This window comes from Trichechus manatus, unplaced genomic scaffold (assembly GCF_000243295.1).
Source record: "Trichechus manatus latirostris isolate Lorelei unplaced genomic scaffold, TriManLat1.0 scaffold00069, whole genome shotgun sequence".
NCBI classification, from domain to species: Eukaryota; Metazoa; Chordata; class Mammalia; order Sirenia; family Trichechidae; genus Trichechus; species Trichechus manatus.
Window position 1 is genome coordinate 13,773,705 of NW_004444005.1, and position 12,103 is coordinate 13,785,807.

Consider the following 12,103-nt stretch of genomic DNA (forward strand, 5'->3'; position numbering starts at 1 on the left):
CACACAGGGCCTCCCCCTCGCCGTCACACCTGCACACAGGGCCTCCCCCTCGCCGTCACACTTGCACACAGGGCTTCCCCCTCGCTGTCACACAGGGCCTCCCCCTCGCCGTCACACCTGCACACAGGGCCTCCCCCTCGCCGTCACACCTGCACACGGGGCCTCCCCCTCGCCGTCACACACACAGGGCCTCCCCCTCGCCGTCACACCTGCACGTAGAGCCTCCTTCCTGGAGGCTGGGGCTTCACTGTCAAGCGGTGCGGTCAGTGACGGGCCGGGTGGGGTTGGGGGAGTGTGCAGCCCAGGGACACTGTGGTGGGGGGCTGGGATCAGGGCCTTCCAGGTGGAGGAACCAGCCTGAGCCAGGCTCAGAGATGAGCACTCAGGGCCCAAGGCAGGCCCCTCTGGGGGCTGAGTCGCGAGGAGAGTGACTGGAGGTGAAGTGGTTTGCGATCTGAGTCAGCTGCAGTCAGGATTTGGGGTTTACGTCGAGGTCCTGTTTTAGACTGCTCACTCTAGTGCTGCAGGGAGGGCATGGGGAGGCCAGGGGTGGGGGGTATGGGGACAGCCTTCTGTCCACCAGTCTCCACTTCCTGACGAGCCCCGGGTAGCGTTGCTGTCTAGGCCAGCAGCCCCTGCCTCTGGGTGCCAGTGGGGACTGCAAGCTGGTGGCCTAATGTGTGTCCCAGGCCACCAGCCCCTCAGCCCTGACATCCTGACTCTCTGTGCCCCACCCTGACACTGCCTGTCCCCCTAGCTGTTTCAGAAGTGCTGCCTGGTACAGAGGATCCTGGAGGCCTGGGAAGCCAACGACCACACACAGTGAGAGCCCCGCTGGGAGGGCAGGGGGCTGGCTCGGGGCGGGCAGTTGACATGGCTGCAGGGCAGCCTTGGAGACTTGTACAAAGATGTGTCCTGTCTCCTGGAAACAGCTCCACAAGCCGACCAGGGAGGTCAGAGCATGGGCAAAGCCAGAAGAGAGAGGCAGGACCAGGCAGGGGATTCAGCAGGGGATTCAGCCTGGGGAGGGTCAGCCGGGAGGTCGTCTGGGGGCCCATCCAGGGAGTGAGCTGGGGGACAGGGAAGTGGAGGGGTGTCAGCCGGTTGGGGGCGAGCTTGTGGGGCTCAGCCTGAGGGGAGGCTAGTCTCCCAGTTTCAGGTCAGACGCCCTCAGAACGAGACTTAAACGTTCTCACCACATCTCTTCTGTCTGTCCACCTGTCTGTTAGCCCAGATCCTCATCGTCTGCCCTATGCCTGCCCACCACAGGCTCACCTGAACCAGGAAGGGGTTCCTTCTTGCCCCGCCCTCCTTCTCGCTCCCCCCATCCCCCCACCGGCCTTTTCTTATTTAGCAGTTGCTGATCTTAACTGTGTGGTGGGCAGTGCTGGCCCCAGGCCTGAAAGCCTTGGTGTCCAGGCTCCTGGTGTGGCTGAAGGGTCCTGTATTTGGAGCCCCCTCCCACTGCGAAAGGCTCCCCTGCCGCCCCCGCTTCCTTGCACCCACCTTCCCTGCACACACTCACGCAGCTTCAGGGGAGAACATGGCGAAAGTGAATTCTCTCGCTCTGACCTGATGCTTGAAAATTTAACTCTTTAAGTCTTCCCTAATGATCTGGGGGCTTTAAAACCCATCCTTCCTATCTGATTGTGTGTGGACCATGAGGGCTGTGTGCCACCCGTGTTCATGGTGGTGCAGTGAGCAAGTGGGGTGGTGGGTGAGACTGGGCACCATGTCCTCCTGCCCGCCCTGCCCGTGCCCGTCTGCCCCAGCGCAGTCCAGCATCCAGTCTTGATCTTCCCAAGAGCCTGGGGTATGCCCAGCACTGGTGCAGGAAGGAGTTTTAATTTAACTTCTCTCTGCCTTCCACTTAACTTGGTGTCCTGTCCCCAGTACCCACCGTCCACCACCCATTTCTCAGTCTGCCAGGAGCACAACTGGGCGGGGGTTTCCGGGGCCTGGGACCATGGGAGGCCGCAGTTGTGTAGTGTGAAGAGCGTGCGCTCACAGCCCAACTGTCCTGGGTCAGATGCTGGCCAGCTGTAGGACTCAGGCTCTCTGGTACAGCAGGAGTGAGGATGGTGCCTGCCCTGGCTGCTGCTGGCCAGCCGCAGGCTCTCTCAGGTACAGCCGCTGGCCAACCGCAGGATCTCTGCCACGGCCGCTGGCCAGCCGCAGGCTCTCTCAGGTACGCTGCTGGCCAACCGCAGGCTCTCTGCCACGGCCGCTGGCCGGCCGCAGGCTCTCTCAGGTACGGCCGCTGGCCAACCGCAGGCTCTCTGCCACGGCCGCTGGCCGGCCGCAGGCTCTCTCAGGTACCGCCGCTGGCCAACCGCAGGCTCTCTGCCGCGGCCGCTGGCCAGCCACAGGCTCTCCCTGGTAGGCCGCTGGCCAACCGCAGGCTCTCTGCCGCGGCCGCTGGCCAGCCACAGGCTCTCCCTGGTAGGCCGCTGGCCAACCGCAGGCTCTCTGCCGCGGCCGCTGGCCAGCCACAGGCTCTCCCTGGTAGGCCGCTGGCCAACCGCAGGCTCTCTGCTACGGCCGCTGGCCAGCCGCAGGCTCTCTCAGGTACCGCCGCTGGCCAACTGCAGGCTCTCTGGTACTGTAGGAGTGAGAACGGTAGCAGGCCGGCTACAAAAATGTGTCCTGGGAGCGAGGCCCACGGGGCTGGTGAGGAGGGTGCAAGCTGCTCTTGGAGGTTAATCTGGTGGGGGCGCTGCAGTGAGAACAGTGGTTGGAAGGCTGTGGAGGGTGAGGAGGCCTGAGTCCCACCGGGAGAAAAGTGGCAGCTTCAGGAGGCTGCAGTGACCACACTGACAGGACTGATTCTGGGCAGACAGTGATGGGAAGGCCGTGCTTTCTCCCATGGTGAGGGGGAATTGGGAACTAGGCTGGGGTGCAGAGGATCCAGGGCTGGGCTGGGGGTGTGGAGCTGGGGGAGCGGGGGCTGGAGCATCAAGGGGACCTGGGGGCTGGCACCGACCACACTAATTGTGACCATGTTGCTTTCAGGGCAGCGGGCGGCATGCGGCGTGGAAACATGGGCCACCTCACACGGATTGCCAACGCGGTGGTGCAGAACCTGGAGCGGGGCCCCGTGCAGACCCACATCAGCGAGGTCATCCGAGGTGAGAGCCCTTTGGTCACACACCCTCTGGCCAGAGCTGTGTCCTGAGCGTCCCACCCCTTGGCAACTGACAGTCACACTAATGCCAAGGCAAGTGTGCAGGGCTGTCCCCTTGCCCCCCCCCGTCCACTCTTCCCTCACTGGACCTGGGTGTCCAGTTGAGTTAGGCCATCGTTCGCCCGAGACCCTGTCCCTGCCATGGGCTGTGGTGGTCAGGGCCGAGTGCGTGTCAGGTGGTGCCACAGGCCTGAGTAAAGAGCAAGGCCAGGCCTCTGGTCTCCTGCAGCTTGGCCCCAAGGGCAAGTCTACCGCCCAGGTCATTCTAGGGCGGGAACCTCAGCGTGGCCCCGAGGGCGAGTGCACCGCCCAGGTCATTCTAGGGCGGGAACCTCAGCGTGGCCCCGAGGGCGAGTGCACTGCCCAGGTCATTTTAGGGCGGGAACCTCAGTGTGGCCCTGTGCACCACCCAGGTCATTCTAGGGCGGGAACCTCAGCGTGGCCTCAAGCCTAATGGCCACTGAGCTTCCTCTTCACAGGGACAGAAGGGGCCACCGCTTTGCTTGGTTGCCACAAGTCTGTGCACCCACAGGGCAGCGCCCTTGAGTTTGGCCCTACTCCAACAAGCCCCAGCACCTGGACAGGCCCCGGGGGCCTCAGTCCTGGGGGCTGAGCGGCGACGCTTCCTTGCAGGGCTCCCTGAGGACTGCCGGGGGCGCTGGGAGAGCTTTGTGGAGGAGACCCTGACGGAGACCAACCACAGGAACGCTGTGGACCTGGTGAGCACGGGCTTAGGGACGTGGCACGTAGGCCACACACTGGTCCCCCAGGGCCGGCTGAGTGAGGACCCTGTGGGGAGCCGGGGGTGGTCGGCAGAGGGCCCCCGCTGCACTCCTACCCTGGCTGTTGCAGGTGAGCACGCACCACCTGCACTCCTCCAGCGAGGATGAGGACATCGACAGCGCCTTCCCCAGCGAGCTTTCCCTCCAGCAGGTGCGTGAGGTGCCGTGTCCTGAGACCTGCCTCCCGCTGTGACCCACGCCAGGGAGCCCCTTGCAGGGAATCTGTGCAGGGAACCTGTGGGAAAGCCCTGTGGGCAGCATGGGGGGACGCCCTGACAGGTGCTCATCCCCCAGGCCTTCTCGGAGTACCAGATCCAGCAGATGACAGCTAGTTTTGTGGATCAGTTTGGCTTCAATGACGAAGAGTTTGCAGACCAGGACGACAACATCAAGTGAGTCCCCCAACTCGTCAGTGAGTGGAGACTGAGGAGGACCGGCCTCAGAGCCCAGCCCTGGAGGGTTCTCCGAGTGGGTAGGGTGTTGTCACCTGCACAGGCCACCCGTGCTGCCTTCAGCTTGTCTGTCAGCCCATTGTCCCTGGTGGTCAGAGCGGTGCCTCTCCTCTGTCCACACCCGCTGCCAGCCACCCTGTCTGCTCCACCCCCTCCCACCACAGCGCTGTCCTTGTGTGAGTAGTTGTCCCACAGCCGCCTGAAGTCCCTCAGGAGGTGGCAGTGGGCAGGTGCCAGTGAACCACACAGGCCGCCCGTGGCCTCTGCCCAGCCTGGCTGTGGATGCTGCCGCTGAGGCCTGTCACTTACGGACTGAGAGCCTGGGCTTGACCACCTCCACGTCGAGGCTGGTCCTGGACCCCCCAGCTGACAGGCCCCAGACCCCCCGGCTGAGAGGCCCCGGAGCCCCTCCCCGGCTGACAGGCCTCAGAGCCCCCCAGGTGAAGAGTGCTTACCAATGGAAGAAAAGACAGGGTGCCCTGAGCCCACTCCAGGGTGAGAGGCTGTATCTGTCTCCTCAGTGCACCGTTCGACAGGGTGGTGGAGATAAGCTTCAGCACCGACGCAGATGATGACAGCGTGAGTAGGGGGCTGCGGGGCTGTACAGGGCAGGTGCCCGGTGCCCCTCTGTCCTTTGGTCCTGACAGAACGAGCCGAGGTGGGCAGGGATGTGGGCCAGAGGGCTTGTGGGAGCTGGTGTTCAGGCCTGCAGCTGGCACCCCCTGTCGCCCCTACCTCCCCAGCCAGGTGGCCAGGTGTTGTGGGCTCACAGCCCCGCAGACCTTCTGAAGCCACCTGGTGCCTCTCTGGCAGCCACACGCAGCGCTGTTTGAAGCCTGCTGCAGCGAGCGCATCCAGCCCTTTGATGACGAGGACGAAGACGATGACATCTGGGAGGACGGCGAGCCGAGCCAGTCAGCCCGGGTGACGGCCAGAGCCAGGTGCACACGCCAGCCCATCCTCACGGCCACTGGGATGCTTTATTTGAGTGTGTGCGTGGGTGAGGGGTGCAGACACCGGCCCTAAGGAGGCGGGGGTCCCGGGTCCTCAGGGTGCAGGGGGAATGGGCGCGGGGTGGGCCTGGACCAACCCTGACCTTCGGGGCCGTCACTACCCACCTTGGCCCCAGGCCGGCACGCGGGGAGGGGTGCTCAGGCTGGCACCGCGGAGCCTCTGACCATACGGGCCCTCAGGTTTGGAGCCCCCCGTGCCGCAGAGAGTGGCTCACAGAGCGGCCTAGAGTGTGGCGGTCACAGTGGGAGCGTGGATGCAGATGCTTCCCGGAGGGCCACTCTTGCAGCTGGGGGCAGCCGCAGCTCCGGACCCCTGGCCTCTGTCCAGAAAGAAGGCCCTGGCGTGGAGGGCAATGCAGAAGGTGGGTGCAGGGAAGGGGCGAGAGCAGTGCCGTGGGCTGGGGGACAGGGTTTGACCCTGCATGGCCCTGGCCAGGCCTGGGGGTCCCCTGCTGTCTGGTAGCCATGCCTGCACGCTTTCTCACAGACACCTGTCCCCACCCACCTGCTGTGGTCACTCAGACACGTGTGCACGGCTGCAGCCTCCACAACAGGACACGGTGCCACATGGGCTGTGGCCTGGCTCTGGCCTGGGAGGGTGGGGGGGTCTCTGTCAGCAGATGCCAGGCCCTCAGCTGAGGCTGATGAGGGCCCCCACCCCTGCACACTGGCTGGAGCACCCCATGTGCATACACGCCTGACTGCGGGTGCTTCTGGGGTGTCTCTGGTTTGATCCAGAACCACAAGCCACACAGGGTGCTCCAGAGGGACCATGGGCGGGCTGGGCGGCCACATTGACCTCTGGTGGGGTGGGGGCCCCACTCGCTCAGACTCCCTTGGCCTGGCTGCTCCATGGCCCTTGGGTGTCTGACCGCAGCAGTGGTTAGCAGTCCTGGGGACAGCCCTGTGCTCTTGGGTTGGGCGGGTTGGGGACAGCGTCCCCCACCCCCAGGACTGAGACCACACTGTGCTCCCTCTGCAGGTGCTGGGTGGGCCGCGATGTTTGATGAGCCTGTGAGTGCAGCTCTGCAGGCCCCTGGCGTTGCTCTGGACGTCGGCTCCAGTGTCTGGGCAGTCAGCATGCCTGGTGCCTCCGCACCAGAGGAAAAGGGCTGGGCCAAGTTCACCGACTTCCAGCCTTTCTGCTGGTAATGTCAGCGTGCACTCAGGGCGTCTCCCCAGGGGTGGCCTCCGGGGGGCGGGTGCCCGCAGCTCAGCTCACACCGGCTGCTCCGCAGCTCTGATTCGGGCCCCCGGTGTAGCTCCCCGGTGGATACAGACGGTGGTGATGTCCAGGGCGGCCCAAACCAGTGTCCAGAGAAAACCCGTAAGTCACAGCGGCACCCAGGAGGGGTTGTAGGCAATGCCACAGGACACAGACCACACCCATGCTTGTGGGTAGGGCCCCTCTCACCTCACCCTGGGCCTGCCCTTGGTGGTAATTTTGGGGTTCGTGTGACACCTTAGGAACTGGAGCTGCTGCATGCAGTCCACCCTGCCCCCTGCTGCAAGCTAGCCCTCACAGCGGAGAGGGCAGCAGCATTGGGGTCACACTGTGGGGGGCAGGTGAGGTCCCTCCAACTCCCCACCAGCCCTCCTTCCTCAGGGGTGCTTCCTAGGCCCCCGGGCTGTGTTCACCCCGAGTGGCCGTTACTGTTCCCAGTCAGGCAGGTTGGCTGCTCCTCAGGACCAGGCCCTGGGAGCCGGGTTCCCAATGAGTGGCTCTCAGGCCGTGCTGGGCAGAGAGGAGGCTGTGTGTCCCTATGCCTTTCCAGGAGTCAGGGTCCCTGCGGGTCCACAAGCCTCTGCTGCTTCCCATGTGGTGTCCAGAATACAGTGGCTTTTCCTGCCCCTGCGTGCAGTGCACGTGCACACAGGTGCACACGCATGTGGCAGGAGTGTGCGAGGAAGCGTTTTTGTGCAGACAGCTTTGCAGGCAGGAACTCCTGTATGTTCTCGACTGGCTCCCACAGCCCAAGTCATCTGTATGCTGGCCCCTCTGCCACTGTGTCCCGGCCTCTTTTCTTGCAGCCAGCCCAACCCACCCGAGTGCCTGGAACACGTGTGTCCCCAGGAAAGCACCTCCCATAGCCTCTGGTGGCAGCTGCTCTGAGACCTTGGACAGAGAGGACATTGAGCAGAACACAGGTAGCATCCGGGAGGGTGTTGGCTCAGACTTCAGCCAGGAGACTCCCCCACGGGCCACGGAGGCTGTCACTCGAAGGTGAGGAGGGTGGGTGGGCCAGGGCACGGCATGACCACCACCAGGCAGGGCCCAGGGGCGAGTAGGAAACTGGCAGTTCCTCCAGGGGTCTGTGGCTGTCCTGGGCTACGGGGGAGCACAGCCTTTGAGTCATTGTCCCCATACACTGGATGTCGCCTATGGCCTGTTGTTTTACATGAGCCTGCCTCTGCTCAGCCGCCTCGGAAATGTGTCGGCTCTGGCAGTGGGTGGGGGCGGCATGGACATCCTGGACGTCCTGACTTTGGACTGGGGAGTCGGGGCCATAGGTGGGCGAAAGCAGGAGGTCCTGGTTCCCTCAGCCCATCCCAGAACACAAGCGCAGCTGTCCGAGGAGGAGACAGGATGTAGGGTCAGCTCAGGGCTCCCAACGTTTGGAAGGAGGTGGGATTAGCTGAAATGTGCGGGGACAGAGGACAGGCCGTATGTCTCGTGAGGCGGTGTGTTTGGAACCCGGAATAGCCATGCCACTCCCCCCAGAGGGCAGGAGCTGGGAGGCAGTGTTTCCAGGCCACCTTCTGGATCCTCCTCCTGTCCCTGAGCATGTGGGGTGGGCAGCACTGGCGTGGGCCCGGCCCTTTTAATGAGCTGACATCCGTACACAGGGCCGACCACACGCCCAGCATGCCACTGGACTCTGCACCCTGGGGCCCTGCAGCCCACTCCATTACTGCAGATGCGACCAGCACAGCACTGAACGAGGCCGGGTCCCCCAAGGCTGCTCTGGTCACCTCCACCGCACTGGCCGTGGTGGCCCCCCCAGGGCCCATCGTGGCAGTCACCACAGTGGCCCCCCTGGGGACAAAGGACAGGTGAGCAGGTGGGCACGGGGGGCTCCCCTGCTGGCCCCAGGTTAGAACAGCTGAGCGAAGGCCCCAGCCCTGCCCCTCTTCCCGCAGGAAGACAGACGCGCCACCGTCAGTAGGAGCCACCGCGAATGGCCCTTTGTGACGCTGCTGCCACCAGGCCCCACTGCCACCCGGCAAGTACACTAGCTGGTGACGCAACTTCTCTTTTTAAGTTAATTTAATTTTGAAATAAATGCTGCATTGGTGGAGCTGGCAGTGGGAACCGTCCAACGCCCAGCTTGCGTCCCTCCTGCCGCGGCCCAGCACGGCCTGCCTTTGTGGCGGCTCCGCCTGCACAGCAATAAAGCCCACTGCCAGGCTCTGCCTGTGGGACTGGGAGCCGCCGGGCACTGGGAGGCCAGGAGCCGCCGGGCACTGGGAGGCCAGGAGCCGCCGGGCAAGGCCACACGTGCCAGGGCCCAGGACTTGATGGATGTGGCGGATGTGGCTGCCGCCCGGGGCTCCATTTTTACCATTTTTTTAATGAATGCAGGAAGAGCCACATCTTTGCACTTGGTTGTCCCGTGGCAGCGGGCAGCCGGTCCCCTCGGTCAGGGCCTCCTCCCACCTGGGGGGGGGGCGGTGTGCCTGGGATGGGGCGACCCCCAAATGCACTTGGGCACCAAGGTGTCTGTCAGGACGCGAACCTGGGCTCTGGGATTTGACTGCCTTAAACCCACCCTCGCAGCCTGGTGGAGTGGCCGAGCCAGGAGGGTGCACAGGAGGGGCTGGCGCGGCAGGCAGGGCCAAGGGCTGGGACTACGCCGCAGCGCTGCGTGGGGGTCCACTCTGGGGGCCGAGGTTCTGCGCTTACGTTGTGTTCACTTGACTGACAGGCCTCTAGCCCCGACTCCAATAAACAGCTGTGTCATTCTTACTGCGCAAACCCGTTTACTGGTGGGTTGGGGACCCAGGCCTGGGGGGTTCGCGCCTCTGCCTCCAGCACCTTTTTGCCCCGCCCCCACCACGCTGGTCCCCTAGGAGGGGCAGGAGTTTTTGTGCTGTGCCAGGTCTTGGGCCAGGACAGACCCAACCAAGTCCCCCAACTTTCCCCCAGGGTCTTCTCCCCCAAGCCCCATCTTACCCCAAGTGTCCCAACATGGACAGGTGGGGGGATACAAGGAAGCTGGTGCCTCAGGGTCACCCTGGCCATGGCGGGGGGAGGGGGGGCATTCTAGGCTTCAGGCTCCCACAGGGACCAGTGGACATGGTTGGGGGGAGCATGAGATGAGTCTCAGATGCTGGGGTCCTGGCCCCACTGAGTGGACACCTGGGACCCAACGGCACCACGCGTGTCCTCCATGTGTCCCCACCAGAACCGTCCCCTCGCCACGAACCTGTGCCTCAGACCTCACGGTACCCTTAGGTCACCACAGCCATCTCTCCCCAGACCCCCACCCACCGCCACGGCCCCTCAGATGTTGAGGCTGGATGCCCACACCCTGGCCCACCATGCCCCGTGGGCACCCACCCCAGGCCAGGCTCTGGCCCATGGGGCGGCAGCTCAGATGGCAGAGGAACCGTGACACACACCCACCTGCGTCCTTGGAGACAAACCTCAGCAGTAGGTCCCACTGCTTCGAGCACACGGGCCCTGTGCCCACCTTTCCTCCCCGTGTGACCTCCCCCCGGGGCCTCCTAACAGCCAAAGTCCCAGACTGGGGGCTGCTGAGAACACATGGAGCCCCCCCTTCCCCCAGCCGGGCCCTGGAGCTCGGAGGCAGCCTGTAGCCAGGATGGGTCCATTAGTTCTCTCTTTATAGACTCTCTTGTTCTGGGGACAGAGGTGCTGTTGGCCGGCTGGGGCCAGTGGGGTTCTGGGCAGGGGACTATTTACACGCCCCAAGGGGCTGTACCATGGCTGCCCGCCGCCAGGCCCACCAATAAGTTAAGTCTGTCGGGCCGGGCAGGGGGGACGCTGTACAAACTCAAGTGCTGGGGGCCAGGGCCTCAATACTGTCAGGGCCAGGGGGTCTGTAAACATGGCTGGGTGGCCCTGCCCCCCTCCCCAGTGGTCTGTGACACGGGAAGTGCCAGGTGGGTGAGGGGGTTGGTCAGGCATCCGACAGGCAGCTCTGGATCCGGTCGACCCACTGCTGGGCTGAGGGCACGTCCTGGGCACAGAAGTTGTAAACGCGGCGCGTCGTCTTCACCTGGGGAGGTGGGTCATGACTCCACGGCACGCAGAGCCCCCGCCCCCGTCCCGCTCAGGAGCCCCAGCCCCTGTGCTCACGTCAAAGAAGGCCTTCTCATCCACGGTCTTGGGGGCACCCATGGTAGGTGTGCCGGGAGCGACGGACTCCACCTCAGCCAGGTCGATTACGCCCTTGCACTCCGTGTCCACCCGGTGGTCGTAATAGCGCAGCTGCACGGTGGGGAGGGGGGCGTCAGGCAGGGCTGAGCCCCCACCTGGCCCCCACTCGGCCCCCACCTTTGCAGGCCACTCACCTGGTGCTTGGTCTTGTCTAGCACAAACCAGCGGGCCTTCCAAGGCTTCATGAAGGCCCCCTTCTTGTACAGGGTGCCCTCGTACGACCTGCGCGAGGACCAGGTGTCTGTCAGGGCCCAGTAGGGCTCTTGAGGCGTGAGACGTAGTAGCCGTTCCCGAAGGCCACAGCTGCCAGCCTGAGCTCAGGCAGGGGTGAGGGCTGTTCCCGAGGACGGGGAGGGGAGGGCTTCCAGCCACGCCCCTCCCATGACTGACACAGTCGGCAAGCCTCGAAGCAGCCGCAGCCCCCCTGTCCAGTCTGCTCACCTACCCCTGTGCCTGCCCCGCACACCTGTTCTCACTCTCTGCCATCTGGAACTGGCTGTAGAGGGTGCTGGTACTGCGGCGAGCTGCCTGGCGGGAGCCAGATGCCGTCGAGCTGCTGCTCTGGTCGCTGTCGAGGCTGAGGCTCAGAGTGGAGCCCACAGGCCCCTCCTGTAGGTACACGCCCAGCGAGCGGCGGTGGTGTGGCACGCTGGACACCAGCAGGGAGCCGGGGGGGCCCTGAGGCAGGGAGCCCAGTGTCAGGGCCCAGGGCCTCACCTGGGCAGCATGTCCCCCCATCCTGTCTTCTTCCAGATACCTCCACCCTTCTCCCCTCCCCAGCTCACACGCCCATCAGGCCGGCCTTCGAGGCGCTGGGCAGCCTTCACCCGGTCCCAGGTGTCCTTCCAGCGCTCGGGGGGTCGGCCCAGCTCTGTCTCCAGCCGCTGCAGCTCCTGGGGGCAGAGATCGTGCTCAGAAGCCAGGAAGGCCGGCCCAGCCTGGGCAGAGCCAGGGGACGAGGCAGAGGTCTGCTGGGGATGGAGGCCAACACAACACACACGCCCCTGACCCTGGCTGGACCACTGCCCCCCATGGGGCCCAGCAGGGCACTCTGCTCACTGGGCATTTCCCTTGGGAAGGTTCCTCCAGACACCGTCAGCCACACTGCAAAGGCAGCACACAGCAGCCAGGCTTCCAGTTCCATGTCGGCAAGAGATGAGGCAATGAAACCCATGCGGTCAGGGCAGCAGAGGGCATGGGGCTTCCCTGATGGGGATGCACACTTGGGGTCACTGAGCGCGTCTGCCTAACTCTGCTTCACCAGCTCA

The 12,103-nt window shown here is 64.6% G+C and overlaps 2 protein-coding genes across 2 annotated transcripts in view; one reads left to right on the top strand and one right to left on the bottom strand.

Moving 5' to 3' along the window:
* PPP6R2 (protein phosphatase 6 regulatory subunit 2) overlaps window positions 1–9,612 on the top strand; it is a 73,959-nt gene extending 64,347 nt beyond the window's left edge. The window contains exons 12-24 of the mRNA XM_023734635.1: window positions 758–822; window positions 3,013–3,128; window positions 3,818–3,903; window positions 4,037–4,117; window positions 4,261–4,358; window positions 4,940–4,997; window positions 5,232–5,359; window positions 5,612–5,793; window positions 6,414–6,579; window positions 6,670–6,762; window positions 7,446–7,655; window positions 8,279–8,485; window positions 8,573–9,612. Coding sequence (XP_023590403.1) covers window positions 758–822; window positions 3,013–3,128; window positions 3,818–3,903; window positions 4,037–4,117; window positions 4,261–4,358; window positions 4,940–4,997; window positions 5,232–5,359; window positions 5,612–5,793; window positions 6,414–6,579; window positions 6,670–6,762; window positions 7,446–7,655; window positions 8,279–8,485; window positions 8,573–8,624 — 1,542 coding nt within the window. The 3' untranslated portion in view covers window positions 8,625–9,612. The remainder of the gene's footprint in view (window positions 1–757; window positions 823–3,012; window positions 3,129–3,817; window positions 3,904–4,036; window positions 4,118–4,260; window positions 4,359–4,939; window positions 4,998–5,231; window positions 5,360–5,611; window positions 5,794–6,413; window positions 6,580–6,669; window positions 6,763–7,445; window positions 7,656–8,278; window positions 8,486–8,572) is intronic.
* Window positions 9,613–9,727: 115 nt separating this feature from the next.
* The window catches only part of SBF1 (SET binding factor 1), a gene marked incomplete at its 5' end in the record, with an annotated part of 35,456 nt that continues 33,080 nt past the window's right edge, over window positions 9,728–12,103 (bottom strand). The window contains 5 exons of the mRNA XM_023734641.1: window positions 9,728–10,674; window positions 10,755–10,886; window positions 10,970–11,057; window positions 11,302–11,513; window positions 11,621–11,728. Of these exons, the coding sequence (XP_023590409.1) occupies window positions 10,576–10,674; window positions 10,755–10,886; window positions 10,970–11,057; window positions 11,302–11,513; window positions 11,621–11,728 (639 nt within the window). The remainder of the gene's footprint in view (window positions 10,675–10,754; window positions 10,887–10,969; window positions 11,058–11,301; window positions 11,514–11,620; window positions 11,729–12,103) is intronic.